General features: G+C 41.4%; 1 protein-coding gene across 1 annotated transcript in view; it reads right to left on the bottom strand.

The window, feature by feature from the left end:
• Stk32a (serine/threonine kinase 32A) overlaps positions 1-22,912 on the bottom strand; it is a 120,804-nt gene that overhangs the window by 20,931 nt on the left and 76,961 nt on the right. Inside the window, exons 6-7 of the mRNA XM_052742116.1 lie at positions 11,278-11,315; positions 3,046-3,135 (exon numbers count right to left, since the gene is read on the bottom strand). Of these exons, the coding sequence (XP_052598076.1) occupies positions 3,046-3,135; positions 11,278-11,315 (128 nt within the window). The remainder of the gene's footprint in view (positions 1-3,045; positions 3,136-11,277; positions 11,316-22,912) is intronic.

Below are 22,912 nucleotides of genomic sequence, written 5' to 3'. Positions count from 1 at the left end.
TCTATCAAAAAACCCACACACGCTGGGCGGTGGTGGCGCACGCCTTTAATCCCAGCACTCGGGAGGCAGAGCCAGGTGGATCTCTGTGAGTTCGAGGCCAGCCTGGACTACCAAGTGAGTTCCAGGAGAGGCGCAAAGCTACACAGAGAAACCCTGTCTCGAAAAAAAAAAAAAAAAAAAAAAAAAAAAACCACCCACACACACACACACAAAAAGGCAAAAGCAGTTGTTGGTAAAGCCATAGGCAATGTCCTTCACACATTCCTTTTGGAATACAATGGGAAACATTTCTAACATGAGTGGCAAACTAAACTGGTTTGGCTCTTAAAGAATCATGAGTGGAAATTACCCAGCACTCATTTCACCCCTTATGCTTCCGAATATCTGAAGCCAGACAAAGCTTGACTTAAGGCTAAGACTTTCATTTCAAGATGACTAATTGTTACTGTGCAGATCATGGTAAATTGCTGAGGGTCGGGATGTCTTCATGTAAAAATGATAGGTATAGTCAGCCTTATAGGTCAGGTTGAGAAAAATAAATGAATACATGGATGTAAAGTATCTAACGCATTGTCTGGTCCACAGGAAGAGTTTGATAAATACTAGCAATAGCAATTGCCCATTAAAAGGGTGAAAGTGGGATGGTGCCTGGCCTGGTGTCTGGATCCCAATTTCCTTGTTCTATCCTATGAAGATGCTAGAAACGACAAGTGTGAAAAAATTAAATTATACAGATATTACACTTAAAATGACTGGGGAGAGGAAGAAAGTGGTCCTCCCGTGCTCCTGTCACCATGGAAACCATCCCTAGAAACCTCAGATGCATGCTTTATGATTTGGCGCCAAGAAAATAGCCTATAATGTGGAAACCTGTGGAGTAAACTGGACAGACCAGCAGGCCTACATATTCCCTTTTATCACTAGAGTGCCATGGGTAGTAGGCAGGAAAATGGGCTGAATTATATGTGCTCATTATTTTAGAAGTGACAAAAGAAATTTATTCTCCCCACTGGTCATTGAGAGCCATGAAATCTGCAGTTGTTCAAATATTACATATAATAAGGCCTCCCCCCACCCCGACAATCTTATGGTGGTCTTTCATGTAAGAGTGACCCCCCGCCCCTTACATGGAGGAAAGAGAATAAAAAACTGGTAGGAAATAATTGAAAGTGACATCGCTCTTATCCTTGATTTTTCAAGTTCAGACCTTTTTCTATGAAATTCTCTGGCCGTATCTAGCTTGTTTCATCCATTCTACCCTTTACTGAATCCCTTCAGTTTCAACAGCTTTAAGATCTTCACTAAGTAAGAGAGATGCACAAGCAGAGACTAGTTTCCTTCTCCTATCATCTACTAGTAATCCTGCATTGTTGAATGTCTTGTAACTGGTTGGTACCCCACCCCCATCCCATTGATAGCTTATCAATTATCACGATCGAATACATTTTAATCCCTTTGCTTATTATAATGCTTCAAATATCTTAAAATTTAGTATGGTGAATCTTGAAAGTAGTCTCTCAGAGCTCAGTCACCCACCTCACCAGGCTGGATTTTCAAACCTCGGTGTAGGGATGGAGGACTGGGCTGGCTCTTACACACCTCCATCTCTTGTTTCCCAGCAAGCACTGCTTGTGTTTGAACATGTAAAAGGGACCATGAGTTCCTACTGCAAGTATGATGAGTCTGCCACAGGGTCGGCAGAGCTTGTCATTTCAGCTTGCACATCAGTGACCTGATGACTTTGTAAGCCTGTTGATGACAGGGGATCTACCCTTAGAAAGTCTGCGGCAGTTAGTCTGTACTGCAACTGGTGGCATCTCCAGTGTGCCATACAGACATGAGTCTCCTTTCTAAGCTGTAACCCAGCACTGGAGGTACCCCTGTGAAGCTGGACCACAAGTTTTACCAATCCCTCTCCACACACCGAAACAGTCAAGTTCTGTCTCCTACTACTAATATGTGTCTCCGTAGTCAAGAAACCCTCACAAACAACTAGGGTCTGTCAACTCAGGAAACAGCAAGCCCAGCAGGCAGACAGATATCTAACTCGAATCTGAGGGTTAAGATCCTGATATTACAGCCAAATCAATAATTAACAGATAATTATGAGAATTAACTCACATCTGTAGCAGTGATGTGAAAGAGGATGCACTTCATTACTGTGAGAACCGCATGTCTCCTGATAAATAGTTCTGTATATTTTTCAGCGCAGACATGGGGTACAGCAAGTTCTACTAAAACGGTGTTTCTCTGCAAATGAAAGCACCACTGACAACTGAAGATGGAATTTGTAGCTGATTTGTTGCTACAATTAAATGTAGATTTTATGGGCTATTTGACTCCCAGCCCTGCATTGTTAAATTCTTAATCATCAAGGCAAAAACCAGTTTTTGTAAACGAAGGAGTGCACATAACCGAAGAGTTCTTAGGCATAACCTATTAAGAAAATTAACTCATGAGATTGCTGTGGAAACAAAATTGAAGCTAACCCCCTAACTGGGAAGGTACTTTGGAAACTTTACCACATTGTGCATGCATACAGTATAATTTAAATAATACTAAAATCATTACTCTGGTCATATGTTATGACTCAACTTATTTCTGATTCTTTTTGTTTGATTTGTTTTGGATCTCTCCTACTGGCATGTAAGTTCCATGAGGTAAAGACATTGCATGTGTTGTTTTTTAATGGGTCATGATCATGTCAAAACCCTTTCACAAACATGGGTAATTAGCTATTGACTGAATTCATACTTTCATTCAGAAATGAATAGACAACTAACTAGGACATAAGCTAGCATTTGCGGAATGTGATCGATGTCCCTGCTGGATCAAGGTCACCCCATGTAGCTTACTAATGCAGGTGCTTCACTTCAGACCTATGACATCAGTAGTCTCTCAGGTAAAGCCAACCAGAAAGGAGTCTGTCTGCTCCCAGTCCAAGTCCTTTTGAATTTGACCCTCAGCAAATGGTATCTAGAAGAATCAGAAATAAAAGATCTGTTCTTACAAAGGAAAGACACTTATGAAGCTGCTCACACCCACCCATGTAAGGCTTGGTGCCAGCCACGGTGGTGATCCGAGTCTCCTTGGGCAGCAGAGCAGCAATGTTGAAGTCTGTGATGTGCACATGCCCTGCGGGGAGAGGAAGACCAGGAGAATGTTAAATCCCTTCAACCTAGAAGAACAGCCATCCATCTAATTGAAAAGATCTGGATGCTTAGCCTGTTAGTTCTGGTATGCTAGCTGCAACTGAGTACAGGCAATAAAAGCTCCCTTATTCCATCCTCTAGGCCAATGAAGTTTTAAACCAGCAGGTCTGCAGCAGCCAGAGCATGACACGCAGCCATTAGTCTCCGACTATAAACTTGTAGTACAACCTCAGACTGTTTGAAATGTGGTAGACGAGTTCATGCTCCAGGAACTCTTCTGGGTGTTTTTGTCTGCTGACACCAGTCTAAACTGCCTATCCTATATATACCATATAGGCCACAGCCAGGGCCTTGAAAAGTATCACAATTCTCATAATCTCATATGAGATCATTTAAAAAATACAAGTAAAACTACTGGCACAGGTATGGGTGCATATTTTTGTTGTTGCTGCTGTTCTCCTTGTTTTGCTAAGACCCCATTTGTACGGGGGAGGCAGACAGGTATGTTGCATTCAGTGACTTCTAACAAAGTAAATTCTACTAAGGGACAACAGGAAAATGTCAGAATTTTATTTAAAGGGATTGGGGGCCAGGAGATGAGGTCTGTGTCCAGACCTCTGTCCCTGACCAGTAGTAGACATTAAGTCTTTTTCCTACATTGAACCTAAATTTCCCCACACTAAAAAATAATGGGTAGATTAGACGATGTCTAGGGACTCTGAGTTGTGAAACACAGCAATAAACAGGTCTCTCCTGGTTGTAACACACTGCAATAAAATGTGTGTGTAGCACTTAAGTTTGGTAAAAAATATACCTTACATAATGTTCCAGGGTTCCTGTGTATACAACTGGAAGGAAAAAATGGGCAAAGCAGGAAACTCAAGCTAAGTTGTATGTTAGCTGTTGACACAACAGGTATCTGCTTGCTAGGAACTGGGAGTGTTGGCATTCCCATTTACATGTGTTGGCTGCTTTGATGAAATAGGGTTAGAAGAGGGAATACCACTTTATTCTCCTTCCAGGGTCCACAGTCCAAACTCCCCACACCAGACTCCACAGTCTGCTTCTGCCTATCCAGCCCATTGCTAAGGAAAACTCTCACTCTCTCCATCAACATGGCTCTGTTTTGTGCAGAAAGTACTTTCTTTTTGTTTGTATGGCATTTTCATAAGGTAGAAGCAGCATTTGTCAAAATGAAAGTTAAAGTATTCTTGGCCAAATCATATCAATGAATAATTTCACTAGCTCTCTTTAACATAGTTCTTGGTTTCTTTTTACTTCTATTTCTCCGTAGATCATGCTCCAAATATTGGACAACTTTGGATTTCGATGCAGATTAGGTGGGCCTGAAATTGCCCCTGTTATGAGTCTGTTCTCTGGAGTCAGGATGTGTGGCTTTAAGTCTAGTCCCCGCCACTAACCAGCTAAGTCACCTTGAAAAAGTCACCTGTGTTCTCTGACTGTATTCTCCTTACTAGGTAAGGTTATGGGAAAATGAAAGACAGTAGTGACTATGGGAGACTTAGCCCAGCACTCGTCAGGGTACCAGAATTTTGACAATCATCAGAAACTAAATCATAGTTTTTGCAAAACACACGTTCCCCTCCAAACTCCCCTCCAACTACAACTGAATGGATAGGAAAGTCAGGCATCTGCATTGAAAACAAAAAACTCCATAAGATGGTCATGAGCAGTTAGGCATGGAATCCTTTCCTAAACCTTGGGGAGGTTTTCCATCATCAGTGTATGGTTGCCTAGACGCGTGTTGGAGTAGAATGTAAAGGATGCTTTGGATACGCCCAATCCTGAAGCCTGTTCTCTGGACCAGAAGCATCAATTCACTCAGGAACTAGTAAGAAATGCAAAACTCTGAGCTTCTCCATATTTCCAGGTCAGAAACATGAAGGTCCATGTCCCAACATTCAAACAAGCCCTTCAGGTGACTGATGTCACAGAGAGCTTGACATCACTGTTTTGAAAGAAGACCTGGCTCAGTGGAATAGTGAGACAAGTCTCACAAGACTACAAAGTCAGTATGGGGGAGACTGGCCCAAAGAAGACAAACCCAGTCAGCACTGACTATCTTCTGCTCAATGTGGGTGAGTGAATGATGAGTATTTACTAGAACCCGCACACGATTCCTTCAGTTTTCACAGTGCTGTCACTACCTGTCCCAGCGAAGTGGTTCCTGTTGTATAGGTAACTGGCTTATAGCTAAGTTCATAGGGTCCAGAAGTGGCTGAATTGAAATTAAGATCTAGAGATTGGTTTAGGATCTAGATGTTGTTCTAGTGACATTTTGGTTCAGATTCTGAACCTCTCAAAATGTTGTGTGTTCTGTCACAAAACCAAAGGACTGAGCAACTTGAAACACGTAGTTTTTGATTGACTCAGACATCTTCCCCTGCCAGGATGTGAAGGAAATATGTGAGACCTAGGATTTATAGGAGCTCTAGCTGGTGCTATGCCAACTTCCCAGTGCCATGGGCAAAGCTGAGCCTCAGTTCCCACGGGTGCTTCTGTTCTGAGCTTAGCCTGCCAGCTCTCTCCTGTGCAGTGAGGGTGACTTCCAAGGCTGGGTTAGAGGGATGGGTCCACTGGAATGCTGATGGAAGGAATCAGGACTTTCCTTGAGAATGAGGGAATGTTATTATACCTTCTTCCACAACCCAGGGCTCCAAGCAACTCCTGGAATAAAGTGACCAACCTTAACACTATAGAGATACTAGATTCATTGTCTTTGCTTTGGTGCTCACCTCCGCATTGTAGGATGTTTGCTGTAAAGTTTTTTTCATACAAGACTAAGGACTTCCTGATCTAGATACCTGGGGGAGAGTTTCCACCTTGGACAGCTTAAATAACCTGAACTCATCTTTCAGGGCTATTCAGATCAGCTATCACTGTTATCTGTATTCTTCTTCACTGTGCTCAGTTTGAGGCCCCTTTCCTCAACACATCTCTCTAAGACACCATATGTAATCAGTTGGCAATGGCCACAACTGTTAAAACATCCAGGTTTGCACGTGTTTACAGTATGTGCAATAAATAGAATTTCCCTGTGATGTCAGCTATTCTCAGCTATAGCTAAGACGTGATCTTCGTTATCTGGGGCCACATGTATTGTCTTACATTTTAAATAGGATGCTTTCTTGAATTTTTTCAGCATGTGTTGGGACTCTTCATGGAGGAAGCTGATAAGATAGAAGGCTCCGTTCATTCTCATTCTCAAGAATGAATTTTCACCTCCCTCTCTTGTGACTACAGATATTACGAAGCTAAATTATGTATAATTTTATAATCACCAAAGTCTTTGATATGCCAGACAGACATTATTGTTCCTCTGAATATAACATTCATTTCCCGACTAACTTAAGAAAAACACAAGTTCTTTAGACACTGTGTAATTGATAGAATTGGATTGGCCAATTCAACTGGTAGGATGTGAAAATACGTATCACGACAGTTTGCTCCGATTCATCCAAGACCTGATGCCATATTGGCCCTGAATTAGTATAAGTGAGATATCTGGGGAGAGCAGTAACTTGAGTGTTCAAAATGAAAAACATTTTTTATGTCAAATGCTGAATCATAAGAGATGTTCATTCACACTGCAAAGAGATATTCATACACCATCTTGTATGATCTCACACGCATGCCACCACGTGCTGGTGAAAATGAACAATATGAATCATTGGAATAAAACAAAGCTTCATCCATTTACTGAGCACAGGTGAATTAAGACAGGACCCACAGGATGTATACCATACTCAAGTGGAAGGATGGGCACAGGAGGAGGCGTGTAAGAAAAATGACATGGCTGCCCTTCTCTCCATGCTAGGGGTGAAATACCGAAAATGTGGTGGCAGAGATCAGTGACGCTTCAGCTCTAAGAGGAACATGGGGAATCGGAACAGCTACTGCTCCAAGGGGCAAGCATCAGTTTGTGGTCCAGCTGATTCTCATAAGAACAACCACGTCAGAAGCTTGGAGGACACAGGCTTGGGAATGTAGTCACTTAAAACCGACTAATAATTTTGGTTCATGAACAGTGCTGAAGTCCTAAATTGTTTGTAATCTAAGTGAAAATGATGTCAAAACAATGATCTTTTCTAGAAAGGGAGCCCCAGGATAGGGTTTCCAGAATGGATCCCAGACTTTTCACCCTGTCTGCTTCTATATTACTCATAATCTTTTCTTTTATTAATAGCAACAATTCTGAAGGTGAGTTCAGAACAGGAATACAATATAGTTCCTATGGCTGTTGCTGCTGTTCATTGTTTAAATCAAAGCCTGGAGAGTGAAAGGGGGCAATGGAGATTTCCCATTATCTGAGACACTGGAACTGTCCCTCAGGAAGGCTAGGAAGACAGTTTCCATATCCCAAGCCACAAAGCCCTAACCAGAATGAAAATGCCAAGAACAGTGACCTCAGATAACTGTGTAAATGAAGGAAGACAGGTTGGACCATTACAAGGAGAGTTACTTGAAGATTAAGGTAAAATGACCTTGTTTAAACCCAGGATTCAACAAGAAAAAAAGGATCATTGGTACATCACATCTTAAAAGCCACAGTAATTCTCAGGGGAAGGCTGGTAATCGCTTAACTTCCATAGACTCTATCTGTAGAGATCTGAGCTATATCAGATACATACTGCTCTACACAACCACACAGAACATCATCAACACAGTCCTTGGCCAGCTCTGAAAGCCTCTACAATCTCATGGAAGCCCCACTCCCATTTGGTTCTAAGTGGTTTCTGTTCATTTGTTTGTTTGTTTTTATGGCCGACGTTGCATCATACGTTGTCAGTGTTGTGTCGGTGCTTAAAAGGATTCCAACATGTTCTTGTTTTCTGAGAAACAAAGGCACAGAGACTGTTTGGGCAACTTGACCAAACTCTGAGAGCTAGTGAGAAGTGAACTGGGTTTTAAAACAATCCAGCTCTGGTATTCAGACTCTAAACAACACTATAATCATTCTTTTGCAAGAGTAGACTCTCTGTGGGGCTAAACTTGAAAACTAATTGACTAATTAACAAATAATTCACTCACTTTCTTCCTAATCTATAATCACCAAATTTCCAAGAAAAAATAATGATGATGATGAGGACAATGATGAAGAGAAAGTAAAATGAAGGATGATGGGTGCATGTGTAGTATAAGCATGATCAAGCATGTTCTAAGAACCAAGATTGAAACTGGAGTGAAAAATGTTTCCATTGGTAAGGTCTACATGTCTCCTCAGAGTCTTACAAATGATATAGTGATAGATATTCTTGCCTAAGGGCAGCTGTCTGTCATGAAATGTAGACCAAAACCTGGTTCTGCTAGGCCAGCCATGTTTTCCCAAAAGCTTGGTGGCACAGAGTTGCTTTTTGTCTAAATAACAGAAGGGTGGTGTGTACAGGCTGCCCTTCTCTCCAGTAATGAAAATTCATAGTGTATTTAAACCAGGCATGGGAAGATCATGCCTCCCCTGGAAGTCTGGGAGAGCTGGTGTTTTCATGAAGGTCACCTTCATGGTAAGTCTCAGCAATGCTCTGAATCTCAGAAATGTGTTCCAAAATATCAGAAGCTATAACGGTAAAGAAACAAGACACTGGAAGGAAGCGGGGGCAAAAAAAATCCCTTCAGACAGTCCATAAATAAGTAATGACTTTGCGCTTTGAGATTAGGGGCCATGAACAAAGGTGTTTCTTAGCTCTCTGAGCCTAGATGGGGCTGGGGGAAAAAATCAAGTTTCAATTCAAGAAGGTAAATAAATAATAAGGGAAGGATGGTCCTTGAAGTTTCAGTTTTAATTGCAAATCCTGCCTATCAAAGTTGAAAACATAAGGCTCTTCACAGATTCAGGTTTGCTTTGCAGAAGTTTTTCAACATGAAACAAGGGTGAAACTGCCACTGTGAAGTCAGGTGAGGGCAGCTAAGCACCCTGGGACTCCACAGAGCTTGAGTCACACATACCACTTTCCTAACAATGCACCTAGTAACACAAGGGCCCCCTCCTGGATCAATCCACATGTACCTGCTGCTTTAAACAATAAAGTGAGTTGCTCTTTGACTGTCCTATAGCAGTACCCATTTCCATTTGAACATATTTTAAGATACAGTAAGGAATGAGGGAGGAAGAGAGATTAACCAGTGTACTAGCTGGTTTTGTGTGTCAACTTGACACAAACTGGAGTCATCAGAGAGGAAGGAGCCTCAGTTGGGGAAATGCTTCCATGAGATCCAAACAGTAAGGCATTTTCTCAATTAGTGATCAATCGGGGAGGACCCAGACCATTGTGGGTGGTGCCATCTCTGGGCTGGAGGTCCTGGGTTCTAAAAGAAAGCAGACCCAGCAAGCCATGGGGAAGAAGCTAGTAAACAGCATTCTTCCATAGCCTCTTCATTAGCTCCTGCCTCCAGATTCCTGCCCTGTTTGAGTTCCTGACCTGACTTCCTTCAGTGGTGAACAGTAATGTGGAAGTGTAAGCTGAATAAACCCTTTCCTCTCCAACTTGCTTTTGGTCATGGTGTTTGTTGCAGGAATAGAAACCTAAGACAGCCATTACTTCACACTAGTTTGGGGCTCATGTACTTTAAGGTAACTGTGTCCTCTGAGTGAGCTTTTAGGTAACATCCTCTATTTACTGTCTTATGCTTGTGCAAAATTGGACATGTCTATGATTAAAATCAGATGCCCTGTGGAAGAAAACATAGTAAAAGGAGCTTACATCATTCAATCCTATCAATCAAAACAGAAAGACCTTCCTAGCAACCAACCTTTTCTCCTGGGCTGTATAAAAATGAAGCCTCAAACCATAACTGGGGCTCTCGGACACTCTAGCTGCAGTAGGCTACTGCTTCTTTGCAGTGTATCTTCTACCGTCTTTAAATGAAACTGCTTTGCCATTTGTGTGCACTTTTTCAATTATCTTCATGAGATGCCAAGAGCCTTGTTGGCACTTATTGCCAACAGTGCCCACCGGCAGTACTCCCCCATTTACAGCAGGCAAGCTGTATGCCCTACAGTATCCCCTGATGTAGTACCAATAACTCCAAAATGACTTTTTAAAATGTTGCGAAGAGGGCTGAGGAGGTGTCTCTGTGGTTAAGAGCACTTGCTGCTCTTCCAGAGGACCCAGGTTTGATTAGCAGCACTCACAGAGTGGTTCAGGGCCATCAGTGACTAGAGTTCCAGGGGATCCTATTCCTTCTTCTGGCCTCTGCTGTCAGTGCACACACATGATACACAGATATACATGCAGGAAAAACACTTATACACATAAAATAAAAATGCTAAAACATGTTATAAAGAAACCATGCCTATTTCATTATGTTGGCAAAATCTTTTTTTTTCTTTTTTCTTTTTTTCTTTCTTCTTTCTTTTTTTTGAGACAGGGTTTCTCTGTGCGGTTTTGGTGCCTGTTCTGGATCTTGCTCTGTAGACCAGGCTGGCCTTAAAGGCGTATGCCACCACTGCCCGGCCATAAAATCTTAGCCAGTGAGCTTGTACTTTAGGCAGCTTCATGATTACTGCCATTTTCCACTATCAATTTTATATCTGGGCCCAATAATACCATTTTTACCTACTTTACATTTTTTTCTTTAAGCTCATTTATTTTCTTAACTGAAAAAAAAATGAACATAAGACTTGATAATCTCTTATGTGTGGAAGGAATTTGCCTTCATGAGATGCCAACTATGAAAGAATACACTAGCAAAATCATCTCAGTTACTTGGTGGATACCATTACCTGACAAATGCTCTGCATTCAGATTAGCTCTATCTTTCACTGGAAGATATTAGGAAAACTAGTATTAAAATAACCAGATAGTTTTCTGGAAGAAATGTAGCACTGGAAGAAAATAAAGTGAAGAATGACACTCTCATTGTGTTACTTATCTCAATGTTATTTAAGAGTCTATTATTGGAGTATTATATTGCTATAAAGTTTTCCTATCTAGTCTCTCCTACACACAGATGAAAGGTATATATGATACGTGTGTATATATATATATATATATATATATATATATATATATATATATATATATATACCAACTGAATCAAGCTAGGGTAATCAATGTGCTTTTAAATACCTGTCACATAGATGATTGCAAGCAAATCACTTACTTACCATGTTCATCCAGTAAAATATTGTCAGGTTTCATATCCCTAGAGAAGGAAATAAGGAAAAGATAAAGTTGTTCATAATAAAACAAACAGAGCCATATGGTAAAAGCAAAAGTGCTCAATAGATCCTATTTAGGGTTGAAACATTGTACTAGCATTTCATCCTATTATCATAGAATCTGAGATGGTTAACATTAGCTGTGTAGATTAAAAAACTAAGGATTCAGCCAAGGTCACAGATCAATAAATGCAAGAATTGGGTTCTGAACCTGGGCTTGTCTCATGCACAAAGACTCTTAATTGCTATAGCATGAAAGTATTGGTCAACCCGGGTTTATGGGACATTTACATTGACATAAAGTAGCATGAGTAACATTATCCATTGTCTTCCTGTGAAATCCCAGTTGCACATGATGTAATGCCTTTAACTGATTAATTATTGTACTCGGGGTAGTAACAGAGACAAATCATCTATAAGTTAGTGTATAACATGATAGCTATAATTACTATATATATACTGCATTGTGTAGTAGAAATTTGCTAAGCCGGTCAATTTCTGACTTGCTCAACTCAAAGCTAAAATGGTAATTGCATGAGAAGGTAATGGCAATCTGCTTGGTAGTAATATTCATTTTATTATGTATATATTTATCAATGCGTCATATTGTATACCTTTAAAATGTACCTTTGTTATTAGAAATGAAAAACAAAACCAAAAAGATGATAAGGGGAAGAGAAAACCACTCTCTTCCAATGAAAGGAGTTTGTGTTGACAGATGTGAACATTGATGGCTACAGTGTTTTCCATGTCCTCATGAAATGATTACACTGGGCAGTTCTCCTCAGTCAGAGACTAGCACTATAGTTCATAACAACCCAAAATTCTCTATGCTCAGATTTTAACTACCCCTCCCTAATGTGCCATTAAAATACTTCTTCCTAGATTCAGAAAAGCCATTAGGAAGGAAATTGTAAAACGGGCTTGGGAACACATTATCAGCTTGGTCAAGTGGCTTTTATGTTGTCAGATTAAAAAAATGACCTTAGCTTTTGTCAGACCAAGACTGGACATCATCTTTTCTTGACAAAATCAATAAGCTTTAAAAAAAAAAAAAACCTTACTTATAAACAGAAGTCAGTACATGCTACATCCAGCATTCAGGTGGCATGAATTAAGTTGTGAGTCCTGAAAATTCCCTTTCATGCCGTGGGCATGTTAAATTCATTTTGGACCCATAGAGGGATCACCTTTCTCTGTGGCAGGATTCTTTTCTATGCTACAGGGTATAATTTACTAAAAAGGCAGTGTAACAGGTCTTCAAATTGCAGGTTGCTGTGGCAAAGCACTCTTGTAATATTGAAGACCTGTCTCCACACCCTTTGTTTGAAGAATTAATAAGTCCAAACTCACCCATGTCATAGAAGCTATTGCATTATCTGGCGCTGTGTTCCAGCTATGTGAACATGGAGGATCCTCTAACATATTTCCTGCAAACCCTTGCCTGCTTGTTAGTGTACTTGTTGCTCTTTAACCTGAATCAGAACCTCTCACCACCCCTTGGAGACACAGCAGATTCACCCTGGGCATCAGAGATCTCACTTCCTCCAAGAAACCTTCTATGACTTTCCAATGCTGGACCAAATGTTTCGATGTGGTTTTGCCCCCGCCCTATAATATGTGTCACACTTATATGCAACTCTTCTTCACAGTTAGATTCATGACTTCCTTGACGCTGGGGATGGTTTCTTGGACAGCACATAGAGTCATGGTCTGTGGTGGTCACTAACGGAGACCCAGGGAAATTCTAGCACACAGTAAGGGGGATCCAACAGTACAGGCCAGTAGCTACTGTACATCACCAAAACTCTCTGTAGGAGGAAGCTGGAGGTAAACCAGGTATCAGGCTCTTTCTGCCATTTTCAGATTGTATTCAGTTGATATCACTGTTTTCCAGGAAAGCAAGAGGCTCAGGCAGGAAACAGTTGGGTATGGCAAGGCCAATATCAATATCTCTTTGCCTGTGTTTATGAGGGCGCATGACAGAAATGAATCAGCACAGATTTCATATTTTGTGAGCTTCCTATTAAGTACTTGAGTATCTTGGCTGACTCTTTTCAGACTTTATTATCTTTTTGTCCACTAGGTTTCCCTGAATCTATCTGGAAACTTAGACAATAATACAGAGAAATCAGAGAGATGAATAATTGGTTGAATATGCTTTCTTACTTCAATACTATATTTCCTCTCCCTGTATTTATCTACTTAGGTAAGCCACTGTGCTCAGATAACAGAGAGAGAAATGAGACCTTGTTCCCTCAGGGATGGGGAGGATGAGAAAGATACATAAGGAACCAAACCAGAAAGGTATGAAATGGTAAATGGGCTCATTTGTCACAACATCAGTGAAAGAATGTGAGGAAATCTAACAAAAATGTGGATTTTTAAGCACTGTAATAAGTTACATAAGCTTAGACTCTAACTACACAGTTTTTTCAAACTATAATGAAGTAACTTCTAAATCAGTTCAGAGAAAATTACAGTATGATAAAATGGCTTATTCGTGTACCAGAAGAAAGAAACTGAAAAGAAATTGAGAGAGTTATATTAAAATTCTTACTAGATCAAGTTGAGTTTTCTAGTTCTGAATTTCAACTCCATTTCCTTTCTTTAGAAACACTTCAGTACCCTAAAGTAAATCAGAATAAGAAACCACATTTCCTAAGATGATTATTTCACTTGTAGCTGGTTTAACTTAATAGCCAATAGAACTGGATATGTTTGAGGTTCCCTTAGAAGCTTGGAGCATGGAGGACTTTCTGCCCTAGTTCAAACCTAAGCCATCAGACTCTGTGTCTGTCCAGAACTAATGGGATCCTCTCAAACATTCTCAGGAAAAGCCACATTCAGAAGGCTCATCAGGAAAGCAACAACCACCAACAGTAGATGCTGTTGAGCATGTGAAGGAAATATGCACGCTGTTGGGAGAACCTAAGTGAGTCTGGCCATGGTAGAAATCAGCATTAAGGTTCTTCTAATGACCAAGACAAAAGAGACACAGCTATGTTCTCCACACAATAGAATGGAAATAAAATTGAGGGTTCATATTCAACTAAGTGTCAGTGTGCCAGGCAAGGCTGTGACACTGGCCTACTCTGAGGTCACTTCACATTTTGATCATTCCTCAAACCCCTCACACCCTCCCTCACTTATTGCTTCCTCTCAATAGATGACTGTATGTTGTCACTTTGCAAAGAGCAGAGAACCTTGTGGACCCACCTACCTTTTAATTTACCAATGGCTATGGCATACCAGCTCTTCGGTGGGACTTGGAGTCCTGTCCTCTCTCCTTTCATACATTCCCTCGGTAAGTGTCCTTGCAGTCCACACCAACTCCTTCTCTTCCTCTATGAAAATATATTACGACCGAATCTCGAAGAAGCCACTTCCATCCATTGCTACATCTCACTCTTGCCTTAATGATGACACTTCTGAATTGGATGTTGGCAGGTGGAATTGGGAATGGCATCTGCCACTTTAATCTCAGATCACTAACCAAACTTTCATCTTCTTGAGTCCTTGAGATTACCCTCATCAGGTACGTCGGCTCCCTCACTGTGCCAAATCCAATCATCAGGCAGTTACTCATGCCTCAGTCCTGGCGTGAGGTGGGGGGGTTGATCACTCCTTCCCACATAACACACTTTGTTTTCATGGCTTAGAAAAAAAACCTCATTTACTGGATTTCTTCTACCATGGAGATCCCACCTCAGCCTCCATTGCTAGTAACTTCTTGGTCGAATCTCTAAATGTGGGGCTCAATCAAGGTTTAAGAATATGCAGAACTATATCCCACTAAATGACTGCATTTAGTCTTATGATTTTAAATAGTATTTACATGCCAAATGATAATGCATATGAAGCACATTTCTAGTCCTTACCCTGGAATTACAGATAAGTACATAAAATTGCTTATCTGATGGTGTCATCTGTTTAAGATACACGAAAAATACAAAATTCCTTGAACAGAGCCTTCTCTGTCTATCCATAACCCTCACACAATAACAAAATGATCCAAGAATTTCTTACCCCAGTATCTGGCCCCATAGTTCTCCCATTTTAAAATGGAAAATCTTGAACTAACTCTAAGCTTTCCCTTTTGAATTCCTAACACCAATTGCTTAGCAACTGCTGATAAATCTACCTTTAAAATAGAATTGCTGGAAATAGCATGGGGATCTCCCAGAATACGAAGTATGAAAATACCACATGATACAGCAACTTCATTTCTAAGGTGTTTAGCCCAGAGGTCTGAATGGGAATTTGCATAGGGATTTGTGTGCCCAGACCCAAAGCAGTGTTATTATTCACAACAGCTAAAAGGGAAAAGCAACCCATGTGTCTATTGTTACGTGAAAAAGACAAAATATATTTACAATGGAGTACTGTTCTCTTAAAAAGAAGGAAATTCTTATAAATGCTGCAGCATTAATGAACACATTAATGTCTAGAAGACATTGTGCTGAGTGAAACAAGTCAGATACAAGAGAGCCGTTATTGCATGGTTCAAGCTATATGAGGTATGGAGAGCCATCAAATGCCCATAAATGCACATGCTAGAGCAGATAGAGAACGATAGTTTATCATTTAAAGGTATAGAGCTCTAATTCCAGTCAATGGGAAAGCTCTGAGGATGTGAGGTGGCTACGGTTTCAACCATGTTCAAATATTTACTGTATTTTGTTATTAAAATGATCCAGGTTCATAGCTTATGCAATGTAAGCATAAATAGATGAATTAGTAACAGAATTAACATCTGCTGCTGCAAAAGCACTTCTCCATCAGATACTGCCATGGTACCTTTTCCTTGCCTCCCCGTTTTCTCCTGAAAATCTCTCATCTTCTTAGCATCTGGCAAGGAGTATCATACTCCATCTGCCTTCCCTGCTTGAGCTCCCACTGGCTTCCACCCCCCAGGGAATAAGAATGACTCCACATCTGCTGCCCAGTACACACAGTAGTGTGCTGGTGCGGGGCAATTTGCACCACTGGCCTTTCTCCATCCAGCTCCCTAGCCTCCTTTCCCCCCCTCTCCCAGACATCCCCTTATGCTCACAGTCCTGATCCCTGCCCACTTCCATGGCTGGAGAACAAGGTGCATCACCCCCACCCCATCCGTCCTAACGTTTCTACCTGTCCTATAGTTAGTAAAATACCATCACCACCAGTTGTTTCATTGTTGATCAGCTCATTATTTCTATGTCTTCTATAAGGACGAAAGCTCTCTGAGCAAAGAGTGTCATGTTTAATGCTGTAGATACTGGGACTCATAAAAGTGCCCAGAACAGAGCAAAGTGTTTTAGTAAATGTTCATCATAAAAATCACGCATGAGCCGGGCTGTGGTGGTGCACGCCTTTAATCCCAGCACTCAGGAGGCAGAGGCAGGTGAGTTTGAGGGCAGCCTGGTCTTCAGAGTGAGTTCCTGGACAGCGAGAGCTACATAGAGAAATCCTGTTTTGAAAAAAAAAAAATGCATGAGTCCTGGTACTAAACTCTGTAACACAAAATAGAAACACAAAAGCTTCCAATAGGTCTTCCATGGCAGTTATGCTGCATTCGCTGCCAGCCAACTGCAAACCTGACCCCTTTTAGCAAATGTCTGAGCATGTATCAGAGTGAGGGATGACAGGCGAACTCTGTGCAGTGAGCGCAGGTGACTTCAGACAGGGACTTTGAATTTGGAGAGTGGTCAAGTCTAAGTCTAGGGACGTACCTATTCTATGGCATTTCTCTGTTGCATTTTGGTTTGACAAAATAAACCACAAACAAGGCTATGTCTTTCTGAGTCTGCTCTTTCCACCTTCAAGGACTGACTATAAATAGTAGGAAGAAACCCAATGCTCCCTGTGGCACGGTCCAAGTGGAACTGATATATCTGTCATTCTCACTTGAGTGACTTTACAAGACATTAGCAGAGTTTAATAGGCTAATTACATCCCTTCACTGCACCTACCCTGGAGTCAAGTTGCTCACCCTGCAACTTCACACGGGGTGTGTGAAAATGGGGAACAAGGAACTCATTGTATCCAAACCAGATCATCTTCCCAAGCATCCCAAAATTTCTGACTAGGCAACAGGTTTGTTTGGTTTTGGTTTTGTTGTTGTATAGCACACCCTCAAGCGGAGTCATCTTCAAGTTCTTGAGAGGGGAAAATTGTGTATGTGTGTGTGTGTGTGTGTGTGTGTGTGTGTGTGTTTGTGTGTGTGTGTGTGATTTAAGATTCAGAGTGTCACATAAAGACTATTGGTCCCCAAACTAGACCTATATTAAAAGCATGGGGTGGTAGGACAGAAGAAGAAATTATAAACAAAATGTAAGTTGAAACAGGAAGCAGAGTAAAGAGTTTTCTGGACCAAACTGTGTCCCAGACACAGATATTATCCTCTAAGATTACACTTCACAAGCTTAGCTTACAATCCCAGTTCTATTCCTTGCTTCTCATGTAATCTTGGACCCATAATTTAAGCTAAGACACCTGCCCCTTCACCATCTGCACACATGATCTGATCTCTGTAATGAAGCCATGGTAAGGAATAAAGGCGGAGCCCTGGTGAGGAGTAAGGGCTATACAGCCTGGCAAGGGTCTGCACTTAGTCTCTGTTTTGCCAACTGTCTGCTGAATCTGCTCATCTCCAGCATCTCTTGCTCTTTGCTCCAAGGAAGATGAGTTACAGAAACCATTAGTAGAGGATCAGATAAAGGGACTGTGGGCTCTCAGGACCACATTGAATATTTCCAATGTTCAGTAAATGTGTTGGACATACTTGATATTCCTTTTAGATACATAAGACTATTTTAGGTTAACAATACTTTCTAATTTTCATTCCAACAAACACATCCATTATATGGTAAGAAAGCAGGTTCTATTCGTTATCATGGTAAGATTAAGAGGGGAGGTGTTTTAGGGATCAATGAAAATGTCATTTGGCATGCCTTAAACAATTTGTGTTTCTCTGCCCATCATGTCACTCACGTTCTCTTCTCAGTACCTTCCCATCTCACCTAGCTTCTCCTATAGTCTGTGAATTTCTGCCCAATTGTTCCTGACATACCCCCTTAGCATACAAAAGCTACATCATTAGACACCTATCCCAGCACCCCCTGCTTCTCCAGATCCCCACCACCTAAGCTTTTATCACCTAAGAAAGCCTTGCTTTTTCAGTAGAGTGGGAAGAGGGTAGGAGGGAGCAGATGCTGACGGACACTCAGTGGAAAACAGATTAAGCTTCAGTGGAGATTGTTCAGGGAATTAACAGAAACATTAATTCAAGACACGGGAAAGAACCTCTTCACAGTCCCCCATTTCCAACGCTGGCAGGAACCATGATGAAATCTTAGTCTGTGACACAGCTGTCACTAAGGCTTGAAAGGGCCTGGCTGAAAGCTATGTTTAAGTGCAGAGTACAGTGGAGAGGCCAGCCTGACCTCCAATGTCTTTGAGCCCTGATCTTTAGTGATTCACCCATGTCTTTTTCCAAAGGAGCACCCCGTGAGAGTTGGTTCTTATTCCTGATTCATCCCCAAAATAAATCAGCAAAGCTGATTTTCAGTCAATAATCTACTAATATTCTCATAATTACCCTGTTTATAAATGGCAGAGGTGGTATTTAACTCACCTGCCTTTTCCTCACTGACTAGCTTAGCTATTTTAAGTAGAATGGGAGCTAGGATCCCTAAAGACCAATTGAACTAGTAGTTTCTGTTTAAGTTGATGACGAAGGCTTCCATGGACAAAGGGAATGAGGGTCATGATTGATTAGCAGTCCTTAATATGAACACAGAAGGGGTGCTTGGGGACAATCACCAAAACTTTCTGGACCTGTCCTACCTTCTAAACAATGCCACTGCTTCTAGCTGAGGTCATTCTTGCCTGTGCCATGGTAGCTGAGTGACAAATGTCTGATAACAAGTGTCTTTCATGTCTCAGAACAGCTCTGTGCTATGGATGTCACTGCATTTGGACAGATGAAAAGGGAGAGGCTTAGAGAATGACATCTCATCCAAGATCACCAGACAAGACCTCACAGAGCTAGAACCCTACCACAAACTGGTGTAAATCTGACTTAACATTTGGGATCTTCATTCCTTACTTCTCCTAAAGAAAGAGAGAGAGATGTTTTTATATACTCAGAGGTTGAGCTCAGCTCAAGTTGTCTTACAGCAAGTATATTTTTGATCATATTTTCCTACTGTAGATTTATAAGTCATACACATATTCTACTTTTTGATGCATTGCTAAAGATCAGATGTTATGTGAATGTAGTTTAAGATATGTTGATATTGAAATGGCAGAGCCTAGTGAAAAGCTGGCTTTGCTTAACTATTATTCCAGTTTCCCATGTCATGCTATCTCTCCAACTCCATGTATTCCTGCCTTTGTGGTGCCGTCTGCCATAAGATGTCTGCCCCAGCTGCAGGGGCCTCACAGTGCTATAGTATTTGGACTTCCAGTCTCCACGAGTATAAGATAAATAAAACCCATTTCTTTATAAGTACCCAGCTACAACTGGTTTGATTTAGCAATGAAAAATAGACCAATATATACATCTAAGTCTTCTTCATTTTTTTTTTTAAGTTTTTACTTTCTCATTGTAGAGAAAAAAATCTGTTCTCTGTGAAGATGAGATGCATTCATCCTGATGACACAGGTTCCCAGCAGTGGAGAGAACAAACACCCCAGCTTGAGAAGTGTGTCCGTATACAATAGTCCTAGTTATGAGAATTTTAAAAATTGCAATCTCTGGAAACAATGCTTGCCCAAGGAAGAGTCTCCTTTAGGGCTTAGCATAAGTCAATACTCACTAGTTACCATTAGCACCTTTGATTCAGATCCACTCTGGTGGAAACCCACATGCATCAACTAATAGAGTAACAGGGACCCGGGCCAACTCACACAGCCACTGAGACCACAGTGAACTCTCAACTCCACAGGGTTCAGGTAAAGATGCCCGGCCTGGGGAAGAGAAGGCACCTAGAAGTGAGGCAGAACCAAAGGGAATAAGGTCTATTAATCATAGAGAAACCAGGATAAAATGTCTTTTAAAAGTCAGGTGATGGAGACGAGTATTCAATTAGAAAGAAGATGCAATCTCCTATACTTCAACTCCAGAACCAAAGGCACCCTCTCTAGCAGAAGGAAAAATAAACTTGTCATTTGAAAATGAAGCAAATTAACTCTCCAGATGCCAAGAGAATTAAAAATAAAACAAAGCTAGGAGAACATCTGTATCTTTCCAGAGCAGACTACGACTCCAAGAGCCCGGGGATGACAGGATTTGTATGTCAAGCACATGCCTTGTTTAGGAAACAAGTCACAGAATACAACCAGCTGGTCCATGCCCTGAGCTGTTTTGTTTTACTGTCCTATCATAGCATACAAGGTTATAATGAAATGTCTGTATCAATTATGTATCATTTGCCTGAAAATCATGCTAAGTGTTTTACTCATATTATTTCAATTACTTCCTCCCCTGCTCCACCAAATACCTGATGGTAAACAGTGTTATCATTTTGACCTTAAAGATAGTGATACTGAATTCAGGAGAGACTGGGAAATTGTCTAGGTCCCATAGCTACTGAAGGGTGGAGTAGAGCCAGGATTAGAACATTGGTTACGTAAACCCAGACCCCCATTTTGAGTGGATGGAGATATGCAATGTGAAAAATGCAGACAAGTGCGTGATGTGGTCACAGAAGGAGAAAACCAGACATCAGAACAATGGGGTGCAGACAGAAGTGCCGGTAGGAGAGTGAGAATTCAAGGCAGAGAACAGCTGCTTGGGCAGACGCTACAAGAAGGAGGAATGCACCCATGCAAATTGCTTAAATGAGCAAAATTGCAGTTCAGCTGACTGGCCGGGTCCTGTATTAATCGCTGCCTTGGTTTTTTTGTATTTATTTTTTTTACATGTTTTTTGATGCTAGTGACAATAATCTTACCTCTCTGACTTATGCAGGGAGTGTGAGGATGCCCACGGCAGCTTTGACTGCTGCCAGCTGGGATGTGCTCTGCTTTTTGATCATTGAACTGGAAGGCTGCTGCACTGTGACCATAGCAGAGGGGGGAAGACAGCCCTACAGCCGTGTAATCATGTCTGAGCACGATGGAAATGCACCAGGCAATCCACAAAGCTGACTGTGGAATGGTGGCCGTGTCTTTACCTCCTACTGACCTGGACCACTCTCTTTCCCCACCCACTTCCCAGGTAAAATCTCTCAAGATGGACGGACAGTCAGTCACTGCACTGTTTTTTGGCAGGACCTGATTCTAAGGAATATGGTGCTTACTCAGTACTCACCAAAGCACCCAGCAGAGCCCAGACCCTCCTGAAACCCCTCCTCACACTTTCTAAGATTGTCTGCCATATTCCCCTGCATCTGCAGCTTTTTCCTTTGGAACAAATACCAACAAGCATACTGGGTTTTAGACTACAGATGTGCTTCATGCATTCCTGGGGATGTGAGCAGGTAGGAATTAGGTAGACACACTTCAGGAGGAATGATGCATCCAGGCTCCTGTGCTGATTCCATGCTGGCACCAAAAGCACAGCTTTGAATTCTAGATTGCCATTTTGTTCCATTAGTGATTTGATTTGCTGGTTCCTGATCTCAGAACATTTGCTACAGCTTTAGACCTCGCTTATAGCTCTAGGGAAGAAAGCAGCTGAACCCAGCGGCACTAACTGGGTTTCTCCTGTTTTATTAGGGAAGCCAATAACCTTTTTTCTTCCTTTTTGAAGAAGTCACTAGCCATACTGACTCATACCCATATTGAAGTGGGGATGTTGGGAACAGGATCACTGTGATTGACCTAGTCCAAGCACTGAACACTAACCTGGATCTTTGCTACCAAACTGGGGTTATCTTACCAAGAAAGAAGGGAGATTTCTATATAACCAGGCAGTTTGGAATGCCACTGATGCCAAATAGCCTGAGGGTGAACCACAGTCTGGTTATGTTTGACTCTAGAAAGTTAATGAATCTCACCTTGGTGTACAGTAACTACTAAATGAGCATTGGAAAGTTGTAGGAAGAATAAGTTGTACATAAGGGCAGTGTGATAGATTTAAGTAGAGTAGGAATATAAGTGTTCTATGTAAGTATGTGAATTTGCAGATATTTAATGACTAGAATCACATGCTCACAAAGCTCAAAGAATGGAGACTAGTGGGGTGGACACAGGTGTAGCGCTCTGATGGACCTCTTCTGGGCCAGGAGTTGTCACTGGGTTGATGCATCTAGGAGTATCAGGCAAACATACTCTGGCATTTTATAACTGGTATTGAGACAAAGAACAACCCTCCCTAAACGCATTTGACTGATGATTAGGGGATTAGACAAAGTGCTCAGAAAAAGACATCATATCTTTGCTGTAAACACTCTGTAACGCTTTCCCTTTAAATAATCGAAGTTGTTAGTGGCACACTGCTTGATGGACAGCTGCCAGACCCTTCTCTGGTGCCCAGCTGCCTTGAGTGAGGAGCTGTCAATCACAATGTCCCTTGTATGATTGTGATCAGCTGGCTTGTGATCATGGCCGCTTAGCTGCTTTGAATACTTCCTGGACCTTCTGAGGAAAT

Source organism: Peromyscus californicus, unplaced genomic scaffold, assembly GCF_007827085.1.
Source record: "Peromyscus californicus insignis strain IS unplaced genomic scaffold, ASM782708v3 Scaffold_17__1_contigs__length_78620276, whole genome shotgun sequence".
Lineage (NCBI taxonomy): Eukaryota > Metazoa > Chordata > Mammalia > Rodentia > Cricetidae > Peromyscus > Peromyscus californicus.
The sequence above is the reverse complement of the archived record's forward strand: the minus strand, read 5'-3'. Positions and strand labels throughout refer to the sequence as shown.